This window comes from Leptosomus discolor, chromosome 5 (genome assembly GCF_034619465.1).
Source record: "Leptosomus discolor isolate bLepDis1 chromosome 5, bLepDis1.hap2, whole genome shotgun sequence".
NCBI classification, from domain to species: Eukaryota; Metazoa; Chordata; class Aves; order Leptosomiformes; family Leptosomidae; genus Leptosomus; species Leptosomus discolor.
In genome coordinates, this window is record NC_141395.1 from 40,271,071 (window position 1) to 40,297,736 (window position 26,666).

General features: G+C 44.2%; 1 protein-coding gene across 3 annotated transcripts in view; it reads right to left on the bottom strand.

Annotated features, from left to right (window-relative positions):
* FN1 (fibronectin 1) overlaps positions 1-13,820 on the bottom strand; it is a 54,370-nt gene extending 40,550 nt beyond the window's left edge. For all 3 annotated transcript variants that reach the window (XM_086465427.1, XM_086465425.1, XM_086465426.1), the window contains exons 1-10: positions 13,661-13,820; positions 13,194-13,322; positions 11,055-11,192; positions 9,213-9,344; positions 8,948-9,085; positions 6,310-6,468; positions 4,705-4,905; positions 4,037-4,216; positions 2,406-2,582; positions 1,323-1,475 (exon numbers count right to left, since the gene is read on the bottom strand). In XM_086465427.1, the coding sequence (XP_086321553.1) occupies positions 1,323-1,475; positions 2,406-2,582; positions 4,037-4,216; positions 4,705-4,905; positions 6,310-6,468; positions 8,948-9,085; positions 9,213-9,344; positions 11,055-11,192; positions 13,194-13,322; positions 13,661-13,820 (1,567 nt within the window). The remainder of the gene's footprint in view (positions 1-1,322; positions 1,476-2,405; positions 2,583-4,036; positions 4,217-4,704; positions 4,906-6,309; positions 6,469-8,947; positions 9,086-9,212; positions 9,345-11,054; positions 11,193-13,193; positions 13,323-13,660) is intronic.
* Positions 13,821-26,666: the final 12,846 nt, after the last annotated feature.

Below are 26,666 nucleotides of genomic sequence, written 5' to 3' on the forward strand. Positions count from 1 at the left end.
ATGCAACTGGTGCCTACTAATCTACTATCCCCTCAAAACACAGTAACCCGATCCTGATCCCATGCTTAAGTACAATGGTATCAGTCTATTAGGTTCAATGGTGATGTGTCAATCTGTGATCTGGCCCAGAATTCCTAAAGCCAGTCTAGTGATAGCAAGGAGCAGAAAGACAAAATAAACATGAAAACCACCCCAGAAGCATGTTGTTTTGTTAACTGGGACCCAAGAGACCCAAGTTCCGTTACAGAGTCAATCACAGATCATCTGTCCTTGGGGAAATGACTCAGTTAATCCCAGGTTTTCATTCCGCATCATAATTTCCCACACCACAGGCAAGACGTCTGGATAAGCCAAGCAGCTCAGACCTTCCTACGGGCGCTAAGGACCTTCTCTGGCTGCTGCATTTGAACAGCTCTACTTGGATAACCTTTGCCTTTTGAAAACGCAAAGTATCTCTAACCACTCCTCATCAAGAAAGGACACTTTAATTCCAGAACAAAACTGCAGAGAACTAGCTGTGTATGGGGAAAAAGGCATTTCACAGACCAGAACTTTTAGCAGTGCATTTCTCACCATTGAAGGAAACGCATAAAGAAAACCCTCCCAAAGCCCTTGAGTGAGCCTTTCCCTATAAATTATATCCCATTTCAGCAGTGGTGTTAAGAGTCCTTTCTTGGCTCCTTGACAGCAACCCCCCTGCCTTTTCCAAACATGAAGCCAATGCCATGAGCTAGCTGTAGGATGATCAAATGTCTGTGCTTTTAAGAGTTCTTTTTTTGGTATTGCTTAAGCACTTCTCTACTTGGACCACTCATATAAATAAGTAAATAAATAAGAGTAATCTCAGTGCTGTCCTGCCAACTTTTCATGTAGATTAGCCAGCAAAGGGCTAATCCAGCACAGAGTAATTGAAAATTTCACTGCAGAACAATAAAACAGAATGGCTCTGCATTCAAACTTCAGACTAGTCTGGGGTTTTGTCTGTTCTTCAGAGGGGGAAGTGCCTCTACTGAGCTCTTCGTAAAGTCACAGTGGTGCTTATTACTAAATGTAGACAGGAGGCAGGCATACCTACTGATCAAGCTAATCAAGGTTTGGCTCTGCTTATCAGCCTGCAAAGGCTGAAATAGTACTTTTCCAGCATGTAAACAAGACAGGAACCTCACATAGCTCCTCTGATTCCCTTCCCACTCCAAAGAAAAGCTTGATAATATACAGTTCTTGAGCCTGGGCTCAAACGCACAATATGGGAAAGAAAAACAATTTCTCCCACCCCTCAAACACTTAGACTAAAGTGGTGACATCAACATGAAAATCAGTACCTCTGAGCTGGGAATATGCAATGCAAGTCCATTCTCCACGGCCATTTCCTACACAAGTACATCTCATCATATGGCCCATGTCGTGTTGTTTGTCCCACTGGTCTCCAACACGGTACATGACACCATCATTGGTTGTGCAGATTTCTTCATGGGCTGGTTAAGAAAGCAAGAGGATACTTTATGTGGCTAGAATTAACAAGATCTTGAGGGCTTAAAGCATTTGCAATGCCCCTTCATACTGTGTAGTGGTTTCTGCATCTTAACAAGGAACCTTTAGGCACCCACTCAATTTCGAACAGCATTTTTGCTGGGTGATGACATTCTCTAAGTGCAGATCCCTCGTAGGGGCTCATTCATTTTAGTTTTCATTTGAAAGCTACTAGAAATAGCTTCTGTACAATGTCCAAGCAGTACTGTGTGAAAGAATCAGTTCTTGTTACATACATGCCTTTATATGAACAGGGCCATTTGAAGACCCACGTGTTCCACGAGCAGTTTAAGGACTCAGCTGCATTGCCTTTACTTACCAAATGCCTTTCATTTAAGAATTAGGAGTCACATTCCCCCCCACATGTCCCCTCCTGACACCACAGAGACGGGCGTGGATTGTAGGAAGGGACCACAGTATTGGTTTAGACACCACTGCCATTTCCAGGGTAATACACTGATATTGCAAGTACAGACCTATTCCTAACCACAGATTGGGCATGAGGAAGCGATAAGTCATGAGGGAGAAGTTTTGGAGGATGCAAGAGAAAAACCTCACTTGCTACAAAGCACTACAGTCCAATGGTGTCTTAACAGATCTACATCAGTTTGCACCAGCTGAGAAGCATACCTACCACTGGCTTCTACCATAATAATGAAAAATGCCTTCTGGCATTGTCTAAGTCTCTGCTAGAGGTGACCAGTGGTGAAAAAAAAGGACAAAACAAAATTTCAGAAATGCCTTAAAGGGTTTTGGGTTGGGATGCAGCTCACTGGAAGTCATCAATAACTGACCAACGACAGACAGCTCTTTACTTTCCAGCTCCAGAACCACTTATAGGTATTCCATAATACCTCTATGGTTCTCAGCCTTACCAGCCATAGGGCAGAAACCAAATTTCTGGTCAGCATCATAGTTCTCGGTGGTTCCACACCACTTCATGTTGTCTCTCCGTCCCTCAGAAGTACAGTCAGTGTAGTTGCGGTTGTTGTATAGGAAGGGGAAGTGGCACAGAGCACCATTGGAATTACCACCACGTGTCTGGACCAAAACTGCACAAAAGTGAAAAGAAAACACATGCAAATGAAGCCTGCACTCTCCCCTAGCACGTGTGGGAGAGCTTGGGAAACAAACCCCTAGCACTATTTTTTCCCCACATGTACCCTGTGTATTATCTGTGGGCCTCTTTTCATGGCTTCAGTTCAGATCTGGAAACATAAACCTTGCACAAGGTCAGTTCAGTTCAAACATCGCTTTGGAAGAAGCTGCAGAGCCAGCCATGGGAATTCCTGGGGAACAGGGAAAACCAAAGCTTACTGTGTTTGGGAAGTAGCTTTGCAGACCCTTTGTGCCAAAGCCCAAGAATCAAACAAACTCCAGTTCTCAGCATACCTGTATTATCTCACTGAGGCTATTGCCCAATTGTGCCCTTTGGCTTAGGGTAAAGCCTTAGCCCTCAGGAAAGGGTTACAATTCAGCTATGTACAACAAGACAAGTCAAAACCTCTCTGCAGGTTGGAGGCTTCATGTTTTGCAAACAGCAGTCGAAAGAGGGCTGTAATCTACCTGAACTACTCATCTCTTGAGCAACTCTGCTTTACATATAATGGAGAACACGGAGGCACTTGCTGAAGTTTTTCTATATTGGTATTTCCCATTCCCCACAGTGTATTACAAGAAGTCTCACTAAAACAAGAACGTGTGTGTGGACAGGGACATTGTGGTATTTTGTTTGGGGCTGGCTTTTTGGTTTTTTTAAAAGAAAGAATATTGCACGTGCTACAGAGAAAGGCTTGACTTATATCAGAAAAACACAACTGAAGTAGAACAGAGTAAAAAAAAAAAAATCTATGCAGAGTAAGAAGCAGTATTTTCATGTGGGAATGTGAAAAATTCTCTCCAAGGTCAGATCCCAGAGAAGCTGCCTGGTTACTTTTCCATGGATGTCTGATGGGCTTTCCAGGAAGTGCAGCCACACAGGTAGAGCTGTGCTGTGAAGGGAACACTGACCATCCACAGACAAGAGGGAATGCTGCCACCTTAGTCATGCGCCAGCTCTTGATCAGTGATCACAAATCACATTAAAATTACTGCTATATATGGCAACCTGGCTAGATAGTCAGGATGGAGCGAGTGACAGAGGACTGCACAAACTGTACTCCATGGATATCCTCCTCTTCACAGCCTAATATGGGCATTGCTCTAGCAATTCATCCAAGCAAAGGGAAAGTCCTTTGGGCCAAAGCTCCATCCTGACAAGGTAATCCTGTTTTAAGGTCAGCTCAGGAGAGAATCGGACTCAAAGGGTACACCTGAGTCACCTTGAGCATCCTCCAAAGATGCCAAGAGCCCAAAAGTGCCCTGACACCAGGCAGCCCTCCATTCACAGGGTGGGTGCCTCCAGACAACTGAACTGTTCAAGCAGCCTGTCCCTACGTTCTCAGCTTCCTTCTCCATCTGCACACGAGGGTGATGTGCATGCAAAGATCCTCTGAGAAGCGCTTACCGTTCTGCTCTGTGCAGAAGGAGTATCTCCTGTCCTGCTCAAAGTTAGAAGTGGTGCTGCACCAGAGGTGCCCATCTGTGCGGCCTTCAGTAGTGCAGGAGTAGAAAGTCCTCCCATCGTAGGTGAAAGGCAGAACACAAGCTTCTCCATCAGAATTGCCACCATACGTTTGGGTCACAGCTTTAAAACAAGCAAATCACAGCACTGACTCTGGCTTAAAGCAATCCCAAATCTTAGGGCTCTAAAACAGCAATAGCCCCTCTGGGCCAAGTCACTGGCTGCTGCAAACCCCACACTGACTGCCATGGACCTGGGCCAATACACAGCAACAGATGACTCAGCTCCACAGCTGTGTCATTCTTTTACATTCTTTTCCAAACATACGTTATTGCAGCTCGATTTAAATAAAGTTATTAATGCTGCTCCCCAAGGGCTCTGTTTTCCCTCAGCATGTTATATATAACTCACTGGGAAACGTTTCTGCCCTCCAGAACCAGGCTTCAAATAACCAAAACAACTATTTCTTCACCTCCTCCACCTTTCTTCAGTATGTCTTCTTCAGAAAACATTTCTGATACACACACAAAAGGGTTCTACTTCATAATCAAACCACAAAGCAGTCCCAAAGATCTCACTGGACTGAAAAGGCACTGAACACAAATTCATACCTATTTCCTGGCAGCTGACTCCATTGCCCAGGCAGGTACAAAGCATTTGCTGGCTGCCCTGTGTCTTGAGCCACTGCATACCCACAGAGTACACCACTCCGTTATCAGTTATGCACTGGCCATACGGATGAGGCTGGGGCTGTTGAGGCTGTGGCTGGTACAACGCAGTCTGCACGTTCGTGAAGCTAGGAGAGCCAGATCCTGCAGCAGAACATGGGACAGAAGTGAGACATTGCATGCAAAGAACAGAATGCCTCAAATCCAAGACAACAAAACCTTAGGCACTCCATCAGATTAAAGGCACAACTCTCTCAGCTTCCCTAGATGTTTAATTACTCCACTTAGCAAACTTCAAATTTAAAAGAACAACTCCCACTTCTGCTAATGATAGCCTCTGGTTTCCACCACTGTAGAGTGGCTTTAGAAAGGCTTAAGAGTCAACTGCTTTTCACAGGAATTCTTTAGAAACAATTTTTATGGAAAAAAAAAATTATTTGAAGGAAATCTAGAATAGAAAAATCAAGATCAGTGACAAGACAATAAAAAACTATGAAGGTAGTAGGGAAATAAGGCAAAAAGGATTCATTTTGAATTTTTGTTTGAAAAAGAAAATTACACCACAAATGTATTCATTTACTTTGGAATTTTTAAACTTTGAATCAAAGTTTTTGGCCCATTATCATTTGGAATAATACTGAGAGACAAAAAGGCTTGTTGTCTACATTATGGAAACTTTTGCTAATGATTCCCACAGGAACCTCCACAAATTCAGCTCTGCTGAAATAGGAGAAATAATAATGGAAACAAAATACGGGCACACTTGAAGCTTTGTGCATTTTTAAGTTTAGACCTTCTGAGAGTTTGACATTAACCTGCTGGTACTGAACAGTTCAAGGTCATTTACCAAGAAAAATCTAGTGTAGGTACTGCAGGAAAACAGAGAAGTTTCACATTGCACTCACCAATAGAAAACCTAAATCCTTAAAATGGCAAAAAAAAAAAAGAATTTATAAGCTGAAGACTTTAACAAATCTTGGGCAAAAACTATGTGCTCCCTATAAACTAGGTAGTATTTCAGACCAAAATTACAAACCATCTAACGTACATGTATTAAATAGCATTGTACACATTCCTTGACATTTCTGTTTTTTAAAGCTCAACCATTAGTAGGTGTATTTATCTTGTCAAAGAAACCAGATGGTCTCAGTGGAGTTTAAATTAAGGACATTTCAAGAAAGTTACCCTGAGGCAAATACATAAAGTTCAAATATTAACTTGAAGTGCCATGCTTCCAAGACAAAGCTAGTAGATAGCTCCTGTGGATTCAGAGTCCTAGCTGTGATTTACTGCACGCTGACTGTGCAGGCAATCACATCTGTATGTGCAAGCCCCATTTGTGCATGGAAACAAGGTATAAATTAATCTTATCTACACAGGCACAAACAAGGAGCATCTCCTGAACTCTGACCCTCTTTGTTGCTGAACCTTCCCTGACAAGGCAAATACCTAAATCAGGATAGTACAATTCAACTCCAAGTCCTAGCCATTCAAAATTTGCCATTCCTTGTCCCTTGCCCACCTTACACACTATGATGCCCCACTTACCAGTGCTGGTTGTATGCAGGGACGTGTGTCTTTCGCATTTCCATTCACCTCTGCCATTACCAGTACAGATGCACTGAAGCAAGTTTCCACGGTTATCCTTCTTGCTCCAGGTGTCTCCAATTCTGTAGGAAGTCTTGGTGTCATGGTCATTGCACCTATCTGTATAAGGAACATGACTGTTAGCTATTTCTGCATTGGATGGCTTCACTGTGCAATTTATAGTACTGAACCACCAACACTATCAAACGAGCTGATAGTTTAAAGCCTTTATTGAGAGGTCACCTCATTTTCTGCAGCCCACTATTACAAGTCCTGTATGCACTAAAGCGGCCTACGTGAAACTGCATATGCTGAAAGCGTCTGAAAATCCTGACGCTTTAGTTTAAGGGAAAATTCCCATTTTTATTTCCAGAACTGTGAATTCACTTTGTAGCCATTGTCAAAATTAGCATCATAACATTCCCAGTGTGAATACAGTAATCTATGTTTAAAATCAATGCGGAAAAGCGCACTCTGGATTGGAAACATTCCTGCTAGTTACTTTTAAAACTATTTTAAGCCCATTCTGTCTAACATACACCTTCACAGCTTAAATTTGTTTTAATGTCTTTTTTTTTTTTAAGTGGAAGTCTTTGTAGCACAGGGCACAGTTCAAGTTTGTGTCTCTAATTCAGCTGGAAGAAACTAAAACCTGTTTTAGGGCAAAACGTAAACTTCATTTCTTCCAAAAGAAGCGTGCATGAAGCTCCAGTGAAGTTCATATAAGCTACTCACGTCATACCGAGAATATCAGACTTTCTAAATCTCCCCGTTGCCTTTAACTTTAATAACCTACAGCCCCTGATGAATTGAGTAAACGGGTTCAAAGGACAGTGTAACAAACTACTTTTGTCTGGATGAGAGATCCACATGGATTAACTAGTGCTTCCTCCATTACAACATTTTATCTTCTCATTCAAGGGCAACTTGATACAGTGGCTCAAATATAATGGATTTATGAAGAACTGTGGAAGGACATGCACACCATGCCAGATTACCAATGAAAGAGCGCACAGGATAACAACGTGGAAAACATTAATAATTCACAGTGGTTAAAATGACCGAAAACTGAGTATTTGCCAGAAGAGTGGTAAATTGGTGAAGTATTCAAAATGCAATTTGGCAAATGTGAAAAAAACCTGTCTTACAGAAACTCAGATTCTCAATTTAAGACAATGAAAAGCTGGAATGTCCCGCAAGAAATCAGCTGCGATTCTGGAAAATGCTGGCGATAAAAGATATATAACAGCAGCACATACTGAATTATAATGCTACTTCGTGTTCTACGGCTACCTTTCTACATACAGAAATTTGAACTTCTCCGATTACATTTGAGAAACAAAACAAAAAAAATGAACAGGTCATTTTATTGAATTTCTCCTACAATACTACAACACATACCTGAGTTACGGGAGGAAAGATACTGCCAAATCATTTTTATTAGTAATAACAACTCCAAAATTCACAACCAACACATTCTGTTTTATTCATCCCTATTTGGCAGTTAATGATTTTTCGCCATGTGTTTTTAACAGACTTAATATTGTCAAGGCTGGTTTGATTTTTACAACTTATTTCTTGACCAAGACTCTCCAGATACTCAGTTTTAATTGCAACCCTCCTAACTGTTTTAGTTCTTTACAGGTCTGCTGTTTGCATCAGCAGAAAGCCATTATCTCTGTGCCCTGAGGCAAGCGAGTATGAGGCCATTTAAAGGCTACAAGAGTGTTTCTCAAACCTTGCATAACAAAGGTTAAGTTTTCTTGAGGCAACTGAATGTAAACCGTGATAGCTCCACAACAGAGCTTGCTCCTAACAAAACTGGAAGAGAAAGTAGATAAACAAGCAAGATTTTCGGATTTTAAAAGCCATGTTTGCTTTGCAAATACAAGTAAAATGGAGTATGTATAGTAATGTCGTTCAATGACGTAAAAACTAAAGCCACCTGCGCTGGTGTAGCATGTTTACACTGAAGACAAAATGGTGGGAAAAACTCACAAGCAAGACGGGAGAGCAGACAAAACAAACCCTGTTTTAGCTAACACATATATTAAACAGTAATAAAGAGAAAAGATAAAGACATTTTAATCTAATCTGGTAGATCCTGCTGTTGGCGCAGGTACCCATTTCTCTTCAAAAGCGTCTAATTCTCCCTCAGGAGGCTACTTTAAAAAACAGAAATGGAGATACAAGGCCAAACTCTCTGCCATTTTGCAGACAAAGCAATTCCCCCAACTTCCTGGGGGACACGCGACTGCCTCAGCTTTCTTAAAATCTGCCTGCAGATTTCTTAAACCTTTCTCTCTAAAGCAGGTTAAAGCCCCAAATAATCCACCCACCCTGTCACCAGCACAGATCACCAGCTCTCCAGCGTGTCCCCAGATCACAAATAGCAACCAGAACCCACAAACACTCCCTTCTCATCTCAAGAGGGGTCTGTTTCCCACCCCTTCTCAGGTGACGGCCATCCCTCTCAAACTACTGCCACTTGCAACAGCGCAGAAAAAGGAACACCTTTTCTTTTTGACACAGGACAGATTTGAAAAATAAGTAAGACAAATAAAATGGAGAAGCTGGCAGGTGCCAGGCCAGCACTTACTTCTGGAGGTGCAGGTGATGCGGCCGCTGCCCTCCCCCAGGCAGGTGCAGTCCACCATCATCCAGCCCTGGTAGGGCTTCTCCCAGGTCTCACCGACCACATAGGACGTCCCCGCCGTGTTGTCGTAGCATCGCTCGGCTGTGAGAGGGAAGGGGATAAGAGTCCACCCAGGGCTATCCCACATGGGGGTGCCTCAGGGAAGATGAGGAGGAAGACGCCATGCACCCTGACCTAGCTGGCGGAGGAAGAGGGAGCTGCCACCTACCCACGGGCTTGCAGGTCCACTCGCCCTTGCCGTTGCCCAGGCACACGCACTCCAGCATGTAACCGCCAGTCTCGTGAGGCCGGCGCCAGGTATCGCCGATCTTGTAGGACTGGCCACCCTCATGGCAGCGATCTGCAGCAAGAGAGAGAGAGCAGCTGAGGTGAGGGACCACACCAGGGGACAGCATCATGGGGACAAGGTAAGGGCCACCTGGCCAGTGCTGAAAGGTGGTCATTTGGGGTAGAGGTTGGGCGCGGTGAGGAGGAGTGGGGCAGGCTGTGGCTTCCTTCTCCAGCCTGCAAAATGGTGCCCACCCTTTTCTACAGGTACCCGCCATTTTCTGGGCCTCCCAGGCCCCATCCTCTCTCCTCAGCTAACCTCCTCCAGGTTTCAAACCACAGCTGAGACCTGGCTGGTGAAGGGGAATGCCAGGGCCCAAGGAGGTGCCATTTCTCCCTCAGGCCCCGATCACAGCCTGAGGGCTGGTGAGGTAGGGTTTGCCTCCATTTTGTTCTGAAGTGGTACTGCTTGGGCCTCTCTGTGGCCATCCCTATACAGTGTGAGGGACATGGTAGCCAGGCCAGCATTTGGAGAAAAAGGAGGTGCTTAGTGTGACACCCCGGTGAGACATTGGTCCTCTTGGGTTTGGAAACCCTGCCCTGGAAAGGCAGATTCCCAGCACAGTGGGGCACCACAGCCCTGAGGCCATCTGGACAGGCCACTTGGCCCAGGCTCAGGGAGGGAAACATGGTGAAGGGCAGTTTGCAAACACAGGGTGTTCTTCCAAGGAAGAGAGGAGAAACACTGATCTGTTCATTTATTAGGAGACACTAAAATGTTTCATTGGCTCATTTATGAAAGCAAGGAATCTAAGAGTTAGGAAGACTGATTCAAAGCCAGTTGCAGTCAATGAGACTCTCCAGTGAGCTCTAAACCAGGCTGATGACAAAATGAGTCTGCTCTTATGTTTGCAACTTCCTTACTGGCTCTTTCTTTTTTTACAACACCTATCATCCCCATCCAATAAAATGCCATTAAATTCAGAAGGGCTTTATCTCCACTTAATAGATTCAATGCGGGTTTTTTTCCCCATGCTATAATGATGGCTGGCTTCAGAGTCCTCTGCGGCAATGCTACTAGGATCAGCATGCATGTCTTAAACAAGAAACTGGATACTTTTAAGAACAAGGCTTTTCTCAAAAGGTGCCCTCAGGGACTTTGAAATCTCAGTCTAAAAGTCCTGACACACAGTGATCGTCATCTGTGCTCACAGAAAGTCTAATTATGAACTGAAAGGAAATTGTGAACAATTCAGTGACTCAATATGGAAAGGATTTCCAGACAGACAGAGATGTGAAAGGGAGAACTGGGAAGAAAGAAGAAACAAGAGGAAAGTATGGGTCGGGCTGGTGAAAAAGGAAGTACAGAAACACAATGAGCTGGTGTCTGGATATCAAATCCCAGCTCCCTCAGGGACAAGTGTTGGCATGACATTTTTGGAGGACAAGGGGACTGGCTCTCAGGTGGTATTTATTATTTATTCAGAGTAGTCCCATTAATGCTGATTGTGTTATTCTGACTCACCAGCTGCAGAGCATACCCTCACTTTCTTCCAGGCAGAAAACTACTTTCATAAACATGCCTGTGAAGATGTGACACACTCTTGTATATTGCGCAAATGCATGTACACAGGGCAAGGCCTTTCAATTCCAAGATTTTGATAGGCTTTGGATTAAACCCCCCCCACTCTAGCTAATGGGCATTGGGAATATCATGCAAGTTGCTCTGGAAAATATGACACTAAGGAACAATAGCTCTAGTAATAGGCTCTGAGTTACATACTGGCAATAGTGCAGCTGATTCTCCCACGTCCAGCTCCAATGCAAGTACAGTCCCAGATCATGGAGTCCTTGGGGCGCTCGTAAGTCTCCCCTACTCGGTAAGTGGATCCAGTGTATTTGTCAAAGCAAGTCTCTTCAGCTAGGAGGGGAGAAAAACCAACTTCATGTAACCATGCCAGTAACATGTACAGTAGACAGAAATACACATTCTTCACCTCCTCACACAGATGCACTTTTTTTCCTGGTGAAAACTGCGTATCAGTCTCCTGTTTCTTCCCAAGATGGAAGAGCAGAGAGGAACTTGGGCAAAATTCACCACCCCAAGGTCCCTATAATGCTGAATAAACTCAGCTTCCCTCCCCCACTGAGCCAAGAGTTGCACATGGCATGTGGGCAGCCATGCCCTGAAAACATCAATCCCAGCTGTCCCAAGTGCAACTGTAAGAAGACAGGAAGGCACAAACATCCCCTAGAAGCTGTGTGCTTTGTCATGCTAATCCTCCTCATTCTGACTTGGCAAAAAATTGAGTATATTAGTCCTGAATTCTACAGCAGTCCTATCAAAGTCTACAGCACTACTTTTGAATTGTTCACACTCGTGCATGAGTGAGTGATTAACAAATGGTTATTACTGAATGGTTTCTTATGCTGGGGCCCCCAGCGTACAAAAGACATGGACCTGCTTGAATAGGTCCAGAGGAGGCCACGAAGACGACTGGGGGTTGGAGCACCACCCCTATGAGGACAGGCTGAGAGAGTTGAGGTTTTTCAGCCTAGAGAAGAGAAGGCTCTGGGGAGACCTTAGAGAGGTCCTCCAGTACTAAAAGGGGGCCTACAGGAAAGGTGGGGAGGGACTCTTGACCAGGGAATGTAGTGATAAGACAAGGGGTAATGGTTTCAAACTGAAAGAGGGGAGATTTAGATTAGACATTAGGAAGAAGTTCTTCACTGTGAGGGTGGTGAGGGACTGGCACAGGTTGCTCAAAGAAGCTGTGGCTGCCCCCTCCCTGGCAGTGTTCAAGGCCAGGCTGGATGGGGCTTGGAGCAACCTGGTCTGGTGGAAGGTGCCCATGGCAGGGGGGCTGGAACTAGGTGATCTTCAAGGTCCCTTCCAACCCAAACTGTTCCATGTGTCTACAACTCTGTTCTATGTCAGTGCTACCACTAAGCTTGAGATCTGCAACAGAAGAACGTTCTTCACTACTAGACAGATTAACAGATTAACTGCTAACTGTGCCATAAGGGAAACTTGCTATTGGACTTCGACACTGTAAAACCTGGGAATCCCTGCAGAGGAAAGAAAGGTAGATCAAACCCCCTTTTATGGAGGAGTAAGAGGACTGAGTACTCCTTAAAACGCTCTAGCCATGAGGCAAGCAGCACACAAGCCTTGCAAAACAGATTGCTGGGACGCTCCCATCTGTCTTACATGAACACTATCAGCCAGGAACCAGATTTTCTCTCTCATATCTCCAGAGCAACATAAAGGAGTTATAGCAAACCGATGGCTTCAGACCAATAAATATAGATAGGTCACATCTGATAATCTAAACTACGCTGTATCCTGGAGGAACGCATCTTCCAGCAGACACTGCATTTAAAGTCCTTTCTGTTACCTAAACTTTTTCTGCAGAAGACTAAACAATCTCATTTTACACTCAATTATAGAAAGCTTATAGCACGGCTGGGGGGCTGTGGAAAAGTTGTAAGTTGAAATATTTTCAAACAAGCTGACGACACTGCACAACTATGAAAAGTCAGGGTGAAGCAATCAAACAGCACAGAGCCAGAGCTGCAAAGTGACTCCAGATTTGAACTTCCCCGTGCGAGTCCAGGAGTCAGTTCAGTTCATTATAAAGAAGAGGCTGGCTCCAAGATTAATGTTTAGATCCAATCCTCCAGAGAGATGAGTGATGTTTGGCTCAGGGTTCTGGTGGCAGGCCCATCGCTAATGAAAAGCATTTCTTAAAATCCCAAGCCAGATCTTCGGTGTAATTGAGTGTAGATCCGTTACAGACCCTAAGTACCAAACTTCAGCTGAAAACCCAGCCAGTTATAACTTGGTACAAGGCTTAGCTTACTCGGCATCAAAAGCGATGCTGGGGTCGTAATGCAGACAAAAAAAAGACCACCAACTTACGTTCAGGCTTGCTTTCACAGTTAAACCCTCTGCTTCCACCGTAGCAGGTACAGACCAGCGTGTTTCCCAGGTAAATGCGTTCCCACTGCTGGTTTATCTGATAGTATCTTCCATTGTCGTAACAGGTCTCTGGGGGTGAGAGGAGGAGGAAGAGGGAAGCAAAAGGGGAAGAGAAAGAAAAGTTTGGAATTACTGACGGCAGAGGCAGGGAAGGGACATGGCTCGGGCGAACGCCGCTGCAGCGGCACCGGCTGCCGCGCCGCAGCCTGGCACACGTGCGGCTCCCCCCGCGCGGCTGGGCGGCAAAGGGCCGAGCCGCGGAGCCCCGGGGACGCGAAACACCACCCGGGGGTCACCCAGCGGGGCCGGCGCAGCGTTCGCGTCCTGTTGGCGCTGAGAAGGGGCCGAGCCGAGCCCCCGCCATGCCCTGCCCTGCCCGCGGGCCCCCATCCCGGCTCAGTACTCACGCTTGCCCTGCGCGGGGGTGCCCTGAGGTACCGAGGTGGTCTGCGCCTGCCGCCGGCTCTTGCCACCGCCTCCGCGGCGCTGTCCGCCGCCACCCCCCGCCGCTGCAGCCCCCAGGCAGAGAGCGAGCAGCGCCAGCCGCCACACGGTGCGGCTCAGCATACTGGCACGGCACGGCACGGCACGGCACGGCACGGCACGGCACGGCACGGCACGGCACGGCACGGCACAGACAGCAGCGCTGCTCGCAAGCAGCCCGACAGACGGCACAGTGGCGCCGCCCGGGCGCTATATAAGGCGGGCGGCGCGGGGAGGGGGCGGTCGCCGCCGCCCCGGCGCCGATTGGCCTCGGGGCTGGCAGGGGCCAGGCGGGGACCGCCACCGCCCCTCCGAGGGCAGCTAGCCCGGCCCGGCCCGGCCCGGCCCGGCCACCACAAAGGGCCGAGCCGGGCGGGGCGGGGGCTGCGAGCGGTGCGCAGCGCAGGGTGTCCCGCCGAGTGGGAGGCCCGTCCCCTCCCCCAGAGAGCGGGCTGTGGCGTGGTCGTGCCATTTTGTGGAACGTTTGGTTTAACAAAATGGCTTTTTAGGGAAAGGCAAACTTTTCTTTTTCCTTTGAGCAGAGCTGTCTGTAAGCTGATACCGCTCCATTCCGGAGAAATAATGTTCTGCACAGGGGAGAAGGTGAGGCGTAACATATGTGTACAGGTTGGAAATAGGAAACTCGAAGTGATGCTTTATCTACTACTGGTGGCTCAAGGTTAAAATCTTTCACACCTCACTTGGAAAAAACCGTGTGATAATTTTCCATTCAAAGTAAATTTAATAGCCTCATTCCCTGACTGTATTTCTTGCTGCCCAAAATCAATTCTGAGAACAAAAGAAAAGTGAAAAAAGAAATACTAGGCTCTGAACCCCTTTTAAGTACACAGGGTCTTTAGCGTGGTGATCTAATGTAACCCTGCTGTATACAAATTTTGTCATCCTCTTTCCTCTGCCATCTTCCCATAGCCATCTCTTGCTACTTTGGGGGGTAGGGGGGTGGGGGGGCGTCTCTTTTCCCTCGTTTGAAGGAATACTGCAAAGCACTGTAGCTGTGGCTCTCAAGCAGGAAGCTGCTAGTGAACGAAGCACAATGTGCCCCGATCTGGTACAGCGCCTGGACCAGCACTCAAGTTCACATCGTATAGGAAGGTCTTGTTGCTAACCGTATGCACGCCTCTCTATGCATACTCTGTTTGGCAAAAGGATTATTAATCTAAAAGTCTGCTGTGGTTCCTGATCTATTAAAGCAACTCTTCAGACAAACATGACTGTGAAGTAGTCTACAGTGTTTCCAGACATCTTAACCTGAACATCCACAGGTCTCCATAAGAGTTCTTCATCAAGCTGAGTGCCAAGCTCTAGTTCCACTTACTGCAAGCCAGTTGTATTATCTTTACTGAAATGCAAACAGTAATACCTGTTGTGATGAAGACTTTTGGTAGGCAGTGTACAGAGCCAGCACATGCCTTGTTCCAGGAAAGCACATGGTTGTGATGTCAGTTATCTTGTTTTCAAAGAAATTTCTATTCCCCTGTATGAGGAATGCCCACAGATACATTAACACATGCTTCCCTGCTGAAAACTTACTGGAAAATGAAACCTGACCTGGCAATTAAGGTGAGCTGTGGTGAGCTAATTCCCATCTTTCCTAATTTTTATTTTTAGCTCTACTGTGCTACATTTTTTTTGAGTTACCAGACACACATTATCTCTCAAAATAATCACAGAACTTAAATGGCCATAGTGAGGGAGAGCATTATCTTTTGAAGTGGGACACATCATCATAAACAAGCAAACAGACAGTTTCTTAAAATGAGAACCTGCTTTTCAGAGAGTGATGCTGCTCTTCTGAGACCTAAGATATGAAGTGCCATCCTCAAATTCCAGCTTACATCATCTCTGGAATTCTCTGATGGAAACAAGGTGAAAAGCATTTTGTCAGAAAATTCTGTATGGCCATTTGTAACTGGGGTGTACGTTACCTATCCTGCTCCAAAGGAAGCATTACTGAGTGGAAATCAGTGGAAAAGAAAAGTGTTCCTTCTAGGAAACACAGATATACAATGAGGAGGCAATTTTAGGTCATTTTTCCAGTTACTGTATATAGGTCTCGGTCAACTTTTCAGTTTCTTTTGCGCAGCATGCAATGTAGCGCTGCTGCTGCACAGTGCTTGCTTCTGCATACCCTTCCAGTGAGCCTGTGAATGGGTCCTGCTGCGGCTACTAGCTGCCAATTAAGCTCAATTGACATGGAAAAGAAAAGGGTAATGAGGAGGCTTCAGGTACAGGAGGATTATGATAAATAAAAATTGCTAGGGGAAACCGGCTTAATATACAAGGGCCAAGTACAGGTAATCCATAAGGAACAGGCTATGGTGGAATAAGCAAACATGAGGAAGCAACCAGCAGTCCTCACTGTGGAGCAAGAGCCCATGGGTGCCAGATGCTGTGCAAACATAGCCAAAGAGTGCTCCTGGGAGTTTGTAACCTCGTAGGTCTAGGTACATCGTACCTACCAGCTCTCTGCAGGCATAGCAGAGGAGAGGCCCTGCTCCCAAGCAATAAGACTTTTAGATACATTTCCATGATGTTTTTAGTGACCCCCATTTCCAGCATGCTGCTATTTTTAAATGACATTTAAAAGCTTCATGTACCACATACACTCCCCATGAAGGCTAAATGAGCAACATTGGCCTCATTTATGTCTGTTTTAAGTCCAGTTCGTGTAATTTTGCATTGCACTATAGTTCAAGAACAGTTTCAGCCTGTAAACAGAATGAGAAATACAGTGTTAGCAAGTGTGTGACTGTGTCTAATGCTTTCCACAGCATTAGTTACACAAATACAGGGACAAATGGAAGATTCTTGTTTAAGAAAACATTACTGGAAGCACAGGAAACAAAGTGAAAATTTTCAACCATGCTCAGATTTGTTTCTCGCATAGCCATCATTTATTAGCAGCCAGAAATAATCTTATGAGATGTATTTCAGTACAATTTGGAGCAGCCTGGTTTCACTTCTAAAGGAATCTCTGACAGTAATTACAACACAAACATGTAGTAATTGGTGTATTACATGCTGTTAGACTTTCTGAGATGTCTCTTATTTATTTTGGGAAGTGGATGTAACTCCTTTGTCTGTCCCGCTGTCAGTCTGTCCCTCAAGCTAACAGGAAATCAAAGGAAGATTCACCTAAGTCTTTCTTAGGATGAGATCAGTTTGAATTTATAACCACCCTTCTGTGGGTTTTGCATCCAAATAAGGATTAAGAATGTCCTAAACCTTTGCTTTAGCCGTGGGTATTCTGATTCATGTTCTTGGTCTTTTCAAAACTTGTTTCAACTGAAATCCTAACTTTTCAACTCTTGGTTAGAAAAGGCATGTATCTTTATACAGTTCTCCTGATTTTTGTTGCTCCGTTGTATTGCTCTGCAGATAAACCTCTCCACTGGATTGACTTCATTTCCTTTACTGCACACACTCGTGGGAGGCTACATGTGTGGCTGGGAGCATGGGCTGTCCCTGTAACCATTCTCCTGCAAATTCCAATAGCAAAGAGGGAAGATGAATCAGTACAGAAAGGACCAAGCCAGGTCACTTGTTACCCTTTTAGCAACCTTAGAAGAAAGGCCAGACGGGCTTAATCATGTCCTTCTAAAATTATCACTCATAGGAACAAGAACCATAAAGACAAGAGGTCAGGATTCCTCTTTTTGACATAGGGAGACCATTAAATATTTCCTGCAGTTACCAAATATTTTTGCAAGAACTCCTGTTGTGAGCTGAAAATTTCTGAATCATCACAATTTCAAGTCTGTGGTTTTCGTTAGGTCACAGCAAAATTCATTTCAAGGCTGCTGAGGCTCTAATGCACAATGCTTCATTCACTCCAGAATGTCTCGTCCAGGAATCTGGAACATCACTCTAAATGAAATTCATTCCTTCTACCGGTTAACTGCAACTTCAGCAGTATGTAAGTTTATGCCGGCTCTCAGTGTAGGAATGAATTTCATCGTGTGTAAATGGTCCATGACAGGGCATTAATTAGATCTTTGGCACTGTCAATGGAAATTCCCTTCTCTTCTCCCTCCTCCCCAGTTTTTCCTAATGAAATGTTCATTGTCATCAACGCAGAAAAACACATTTCCTTTCTCTAGTTGTCCGTGGATTATGTTATTTAGTCTGGTCTACCCAAACTGTTGTAGGTTGCCAGTGACGAGAAGTTCATAGCCACAGCTCTTGTTTTGCACTTAACACTTGTGAGTCACACCCCACAAAAGCAGGGGAACAGCTTTGGAGGGCAGGCAGAGGAGAGATTTTAATTCTTTTCCAGGTAGAGAGGTTATTTTTGGGTTTTTAGGTTGTTTGTTTGTTTTCCGGATTCTTTAAGGAGGTGTTTGCATCACATACAAAGTAATTTAAGAATGTAAACCGAGATTCTGACATGCTTCCTGATGCCAAGACTTCAAGAAAAATGAGAGCTCTCATGAGATCCATAACAAAGTGAATTGTCAGGCAAGTAGCATGGGACAGACCCTCCTTCACAGGAGAAGCTTTTGGAAGGGCAATACCAGCTTGAAAGGGCTGAAAACATGTTCTTCTTCATCACATTTTGAGGTGTTTGGCGGTGATTTTCACAGATGCCAAAATTCTTTGGAAATCCCACCCTGACGCCCTGCTGGGAAAGTTCTGCAGCACTTCTGGGAACTTGTCAGGGCAGCTCTGGAAGTCTGAATCGGCATTTCAGGATGTGTCATGAGCACCATTGAACGGGGCTGGGGGACCTGGCTTGTGACACCAAGCACAGTGTTGCCAAATCTTGAAAGACCTTATTTTAGGCAGAGTTGGAACTATTTTGTCTTAATGAGGCATGTTCCATCTCCCAGTTGATGTCTGCCCTGCTCAAAGGAAGCCCCCCTATAACTGGCTGCTTGTGCCACTTTCTTTCTTCCTTTCAGAGGATAAGCATCCCCCAAGGACTACTGCAGGGAATGGGCAAGCCTTTTCTTCCTCCAGCTCACGGCCCAGTACTCCTTGTACAGAAGGAGATGGGATTCTGTTGCTTCTCCCCAAAGCAGAGAGACCTTCAAAAGGCACTGAAATGGGGCTACTGGGACAAAATGCACCAGAGAGGATTGCTGCAAGCGAGGAGCCTGGGCAGCATGGGGGTTTGCATTGCTGAGTATGGGGGTGACAGATCACCCATCAAGAGCCAGAAACCCCCTCCACAATTAACAGGGGAGAATTAGCAATGTCTACAATCGTGTGCAAACCTGTACGCTTTAAACATGGACAAAGGAAGGGAAAACGTGACAGCTGGAAAAGCGCAGTTTCTTATGACTGTTATTTTCTTTTTAATTTTTGCGTGTTGGCCAAAATCCCATCCAGTGGTGACGATGGGGGAAGGCTCCTAATTCTAGTGGCTGGTTTTAGTCATTACAGGCTTCCAACAATAACTTGACTTTCGAGTGATAGAGGGTTTTTTCTTCCAGTGGAAGGACAACAGGTAGTTACATCCGTGCTGTTAGCATAACTTGTGTTTCCCTCAAAGCCCAGAAACAGAGTTGAAACCCTCCTTTTTCCACAGCAATCTTAAAAGTACTGACAGTGATATCACCACCAGCAGCATGAGGTGAACTTGGCCACAAACCCTGGTATTTGAGTGCAATTGGTTTTATTCTTTCTCAGCGATATGGCAAATCACACCAAGTCTTGTTTGTTTATAGACAGGCCTGTTCAAAATCCAGAAATAAATGCTAGTGCTGGGTTGAGCTTGGCTTGCTGTGAGGAAGTTGAATACACTGAGCAAGCAAACAGCTATTTATTATGATGATTATGGGGGAGTGCGTAGCGGGTTGAAATTGAGAGTCACAAAGGGCTGAACTGAGCCAGGAGCATCCAGAAGGAACGTATTTTGGCTCCAAGCTACAGTTTGTCCCCTATTTCCTTCTTACCCCTTCCACCCAGCCTTACATGGAGCCAGGGAGTGTGGATAGTTCTTTGCTGCCAAGTTTGGAGGGTTTGCTTTTTTTTCTTTTTCCTCCTTTTACTGTTGGTAACCTGATTTTTTGGCTGTACTCTCAGAGATGAGAGAAGCTCTCACTTTCACTTGTTTTTCAGCCCTGCCCAGAAGTTCTCATTGGCTGCCTTTTATCCTTTCCAGCTTCTGGGGAAGAACCTGGGTCTTCTCCCTGTCTTCATTCTCACTCTCTTTTCCCTGCTCTTGCACCCTCCCCCTTCCAGTTGTGCAGGTCTCCTGGCCAGCATGATGTTCCTTGGTTTCTGATGTATTTATTTTAACTAACTTGGGTGTTTCTGTGGCCCAGCAATAGTGTCACTTCTCCTGTGGGACTTTCACAGCTATTTCTCTTCTGTGGGTGGGAATCCAGCCCAGAGAGAGGCCTAGAATAGGGCATAAGGGCTGTTTCTGACTTACAGACTCATAGACTGGTTTGGGTTGGAAGGGACCTTAAAGCTCATCTAGTTCCAACCCCCCTGCCATGGGCAGGGACACCTTCCACTAGAGCAGGTTGCTCAAAGCCCCATCCAACCTGGTCTTGACCACTGCCAGGGAAGTGTTATTCAAACCCTTTGTGGAAGATGAGCTTCTAGCAAGGTATTTCAATAAAGCAGGCTGGAGTTTCATTCTGCTTCAGTCAGTCAACTCATAACTTGTCTGAAGTCAGGGCCCCTTGCAGGTATGGTTCTTACCTGGGGAGCTTTGCTGGTGGAGAGTTTTAGTCCTATATGGGCATAGGTATTGATAAGGGTTTTTTTCTCCCAAGTCACTTCCATTGGAAACCTCTAACTGTAGAGTCAGGCTGAGAAATTGAGCTACCTCCATCCTACATCTCATTGTTTAACTGTTTCTGGTGTGGCTTTATGTTAAAATCTAGATGTTTTTGATTATTGATTACATTTTGGTTGAAACCTGGACCTCGTGGCAGAGGATTTTCTATACTGACTCAGAGAATTTCTGCTCTGTCATTAATCCTTTGAATTAATTACTTACTTTCAAATGTTTATTATAATGGGCTAGACTTTTTTTTTTTTTCCTGGCACCCAAAACTGGTAATGGTCTGCGTATGTTTTTTGATTTTATTCCTTGTTCTGGTTTTGGGGTTCCTTTGCATCTTGGACCGGCTTGGAGTTCCAATTTTCGGTCTGTACTGAACTACTACATGAAATCATATAGATTTGGAGCTAATGCTTTCCAATGGTCATCACTTACATCTTTTACCTTTCTGACAGTGTGGAGTTTGCAGTGTTCCTCATTCTTGAGATGATGAATTATTGTAGTGACAATAAATATACATGGTTTTCCTGGGCCGTTTTACATAATTATTTCTGCCATCTATACTGATTCAGTCACACCAAAGGAGTTTCTGTGTGCAAATGGGAGTTTTATCACTGATTTAGCCATTGACATATGTATGGTTGGCTTAGCTATATATGCTGCAAGAAGTTTTCCACTGGGACGCCACAAGTGAAAACAAGTCAGTTTGCCCAGAACAAGGAGCTATGCCCATGTTCCAGGAATCCATTTCATGACTTCCAAGCACTTACACACCAATTTAAAACTTCAAAGTGTTTTGCAAGAAAGCTGGTTGTTCCCTTCTCTCGCAGAATTCTCCTCTCAAGACCAGCAAGCGCCTTTGACTGGTGCATGGGGAAGGGATGGCATCATAATTTAACCTACACTTTCTTGTCTACACCTCTCCAGTAAAGCCATAGGAGCAGTCGCCAGGCAGGCACTTAGGCATGTAATGGATGGAAAACTAAATCCCTTACCTCATTACAATAAGGTAATTGCAGTCCAGCCTGTTGAACCGAACAATAAAATTCATGTTTTTCTTAAAAGGAGTAGGATTTGGGCCTGTTAGCAGGTTGATCTAGGGACTTTCCAAACTGGGTAGCTATTAGCATTTCCCTTTCATAAATACAGAAACAGGGGAAAAAAAGGGGGTTTCAAAGGAAAGAAAAGCCTAAAGAGTTTGACACAGTCTGGAAAGTGTCTCATTACAATGTCTAGGATAACTTCTGGCAACACCGAAAAAGCTGAGCATAATTCTTAAGTGAAATAGGAAGTTTTGCGAAGATGCATCATATCTTGTGGTCATATGCTGAAAACAAATACCCCAAAGCTCTTGATGATGCATCTGTGCTTGTATTCATTGAATATGTCCCAAACCAGCCATATTTATTGGAGGCACATTTTTGCTTAGCTGGGTCATGCAGAAATTAAAGCAAACTTTACTTAAATACATATGATCAGATTGGGGTATAGATTAGTATAAACACATTTGCTCTCCGTTCCATAGCTGAAAGATTTATAGGGGCAGGTAGAAGCTTCAGAGTGTGGAGATATACATTGCTTCTGCATTTGATTATACTCTCCAGATTTACACACAATGTGGAAAGAGGCCATAGCTAACTCTCCAGGAACAGCATTCATATTTTCCACAGAGTGCATTAGTAAATGCAGATTACATGCACATTAAATGAAGGGAATTTTTCTGACAGTATGTCTCTTCAATTAATTTATAATCAGAAATATCGTGTGTAATATTGAAAATAAGTGCTATACATGATATTTACCTCCTGACTGACACTTCCTTCTCACTGTTTCCAGGTTCTGTTTCAGTGGTGTGCAGGGGCATGGAAATGGGAGACTGTAAAGGACTGAATGAGTCTCTTGTCTTTAGAGAATATTTTGGTGAAAAAGAGCTTCTAAAAATTACTCTTTTTTTCCTCTGGCAAACAAAACATCCTGAGACATTTCTTATATGGAAAGCCTTGAAGGAGGAAACAAAAATGGGAAGAGAGAAACATACTTTGATAGGAATTTTTTTATAGAAGGTGGAGCATCTGTGCATGGGAAAGAAATGTTTAAGACAACAAAATTCTAAGGATCATAGGAAAATCAGCAGTATTTTACCAACGTTGTTGGAAGATGATTCTATGGTAGAGCTTTTGTCTCTGGAGTACTGGTGTTCAAGCACCTCAGAAATGCCTGGGTCTCAGGTCAACATACGGACATCTACCTCCCACGCGTTTGAGACCTAAGATTGTTTGACAGGCCAGGTCCAAGAAACTTGTGAGCCTAAGTCTCATTGAAAGACAGTACAATTTAGGTTTCTTGGTACCTGAGTCTCTATAGACATGCCATTTAGGCCCCTGAGTCCTATAGGCACATGGCGTCTGGTAGAAACATTGCCAAGAGGAAGATAGGTCAGCTGGGGAAGCGGTGTTAGGCTAGAGGTAGCCCACTGCACTGAATTCATTGCTGCTGTTGGCTTACAGCTTAGAGATCCACGAGAGACTTTTTGTAGCTGACAGGCTCAGATCCTGACCCTGCAAAGATTAATTAAAATGTCTAGCTTTACCTGTTGCAGTAATTCCACTATTTGATTTACCTTGGCTGTCACCTGAATAAAGCTAGGCATGTGCTTTGTCTCTCTGGAGCACACTCCCCACACTTCCATGAGCAGCATTGAAGTACATCGGTATCCTCACCCTTGCCACTGGGAAAGTGTGTACGAGTAAGCTGCATGACAGGGTCATAAATTACATGGAGTGTAGAACAAATTTTGGCAGCAGAACATAGCTGCTGGAGAGATGAGAGCTATGGCAGACACATGAGGAGAAAAGGAAAGGAAGACTAATATTTAAGAGGAGGGCAGAAGTTTTACTACTAGATTGTTCCGTTGAAATGAGACCATTTCTAACCTTGGTTTCTCTGGAAGCAGGCTTGGTCTCAGAATTTATGTTTAATGTTTTTCTTTTTGTCTAACCTCTCAGGGAAGGATTGATGCTTTAAGACCATTAGAAATTCTGCCTTCTTTACAGAAAAGCCAAAATCAAACCCTAAAGTGCAACTGATTTTTAAGCAGGCCGGAGAAATCCCACAGAAGCATATATATGGAGCATGCCTGTCTCTAAATCCATGGACTGCAGCTATATATACTTAAATTTGTGTGTCAGCCTTCACAGGATATGGGCCTAAATATTCTTTCAAAGTCTAGTGTCCATCACAGAGTCTAAACAATGTTACTGTGTAAAATTCTTTTTTTTTCTTTGAAGCTTCATAACCTTAGAACATCCTTATAAATGTGTCTGAAAACTGTGGTATGACTTTAATACATGCTTGGAAGACCTTCAAACAATTACAAATATGCACTCAAGAAAATCTGTGCTTAGATGAGGTAATCCACAAGAGGGTTTCCAGTTGGCCTTTTGAAAACCAACTATTTTATATATAAATGTCAATGTTAATTAAAAATCAACAGAAAACAGGAAGTAGAAAACCATAATGCTGTATTGGTTATGATCTGAATATACTCATTAAGTCCTACCCCATTACTAAGAGTTTATTCCTGTTCTTGGAGGCAGTCAAGTTTTAAAAGAAAGAAACAGATATACACTCCCTGGAGGATGCAGCCCATCAGATGATTTCATATTGAAATGAACACATGGAGAACAATTTTCAAAGGCATTGTGGGTCCTTGTGTGATGCCTGATTAATAATGAAAATGAAGCATCCTAATCCTTTTGACATCTGTAAAAATCCCTCCCATGATTTAAGCATATTGGCTATAGTCCCCTCCCTGGAGAGCTGCTGTTGTCTGCATAGGCTTATACCATGAATTAGTAAGACCTCATGAGTTAATACTTGTGTGCTTACACTCTTAGCTGGCTTTTATGAGTGGTACTAAATGGCTTTTTAGATCCAGTCCTCAGATACACAAAATGTGCTTTCCAACACGGCTGCTTACACCCAAGCTGCTGGAGGGAATAGGAAATGGCCTGAGTTTAATCCATCCTCAAGACAATCTTAAAATGATTAATTTGTGGTTGTCCTCGAGTGCCACACAGCAGGTTTCACTACCTACTGAGTTTTTCTAGAAATCTGCTTATTTATTACTGCTACATACATTGCTGCATTTTTTTAGGGATGGAAGAGTGTGCTAGTGCATTCAGGGCACACTTCAGTACCTCACTGGTGGGGCACACACTTGAAGAATTTCCCAAATCACAGCACTTTAAATCAGAAATCATGTGCAGATAAAATTGATTTCAAAAACATGCTCCATAGTGTGTCCAGCGCTAGGCGCACCATTTCTTTTTGTGAATGCACAGGGACACTGCAAACATGCCTCAGCTAAGGGTGACTGCTTACATCTTTAAGTCTTGTTAGGTCAAATTCTCTCCTAAATGATAGACAGAACATAAATAAAATGGTGAACTATGCTCATCTCCTTCCCCAGATAAATTATCCATCCTGGGGACAGGATGCGGTCAGAATGGTGTGTTCTCACTTGGGAGTGGTGGGGCTGTGTTAGGTGAATGGGAGCCCTAGGGTAGAAAGCCAGCTGGCAGAACAAGGTCCCACAGGAGCAAAGGGGGTGCTCAGGGTTTCCCTCACGGGTGCTGCAAAAAGTTTGCGTTGCCTGCCATGGGAGGTTTAAAAAGTGGAAAAGAGAGTGGTATCTCTCAAAAACCTAGTTTGCACGATGTTCATAATTGATTAGTGTCTTTTTAGCCTTTCTTCTACTCTGGAGTTCAAGGTAAGGAGGAGCTTTGTAAACTGCCAATCCACACACTTCCCTGATGAGAAAAGTTTCCAAGAAGGAGAGATTTAGACCTGCTGTAAGCTGCTGTAACGGATGGGACTTTCCCGATGCTGCTTTCTGGCCCGTTTGGTCTGACATGCTGCCTGGAGTAGTGACCGCAGGCAGAGCAGGACTGAGAAAACAGGCCTGTGCACCTCCTGCCCCATAAAAAATATCCACTAGATCTCCGAGGATGTTTTTTTTGCACCCGTGTGTGAATGCAGCCGGCCATACCAGCTGATCACCCCCTGCTATGCCGCCAATGTCATTGCCAGTGCAAGTTATGTCATAGTGTATGCAACTATGGGCTGTGATTATGTAGTTCTTAGACAAGTATGTTCTTGTTTGAGTATATAATTCCAGCGAGTTATGTGTTTAAAGAGGAGATTCATCTCCCAGCAAGGTAACACTTTCTGACATTCAAATGCCACACTAAATATCAGTCACTGATTTGTTTTGCCTCATTGAAAGAAGAGACTTCATTATAAAACTGAAGTTTTGATGTTGGTGTTAAATCCAAGCGTAACTTCAGGGTGTTTTGATCTGGGACTTTTAAATTTAGATACATATTCAAGTTTACGTTCATTTGTCTAGTAGATATTCATGTTGTATACATTCTGTATAACCGAACAAATTATATAATGTTCATTGAGTGGGAACTAGAAGACATGACCTTGTTAAACTGGTGCTGGAAGAGCCAACAACAGGGACAGCATTGCAAGCGTCACCTGTGAGCGATGACTTCCCAAAAGTAAAGGGATTTGTAGGGAAAAGGCTCAGCCAGTGCCCATAACTGCCTGGAAAAGACTAGAAAACAGTCTTCAGTCTTTCCTGCTGCAAGGGAATCTGAGTAAGGCTGAAAGCAACTGCCGAATCCTGCAAAGAAGAAAGGAAACTTTTCACCTGTCACCATTTGCAAGTTGCTGGAGGCAATGAAAGTATAAATACAATAACTCACGGCAATAGCTATAGCTTTGCAGTGAATTGCACAGTCACCCTAAGCCCCTGTGTTGTATTATAGGTGTATGCTGAGCATGATGAATGCTTCTGGTTTAAAATATTCCAGAGAGAACATTTTTTATCTCCCTTCTCTTCCAGACTTCTACCAACTGTGTTTGCATCTAATGAAATCCAGATGCTTCTTGAAATAAAATTGTGCTGTATTGGATTGCAAAACTTCTTTTAAAATTAAAGTTGTGACATTTTTAGCAAGTGTTCCCTTTCGCTGCAGTGGACTCAGAGAAGGAAGCAGTAGATTTTATGACAGTGAACCAGGCAGAAGGTGTTTATTCTTATTTGCTATTTAACAGCAGTATTATTGCTCCGTGGTGCTCTGGTGGACAGTTTCTAATGT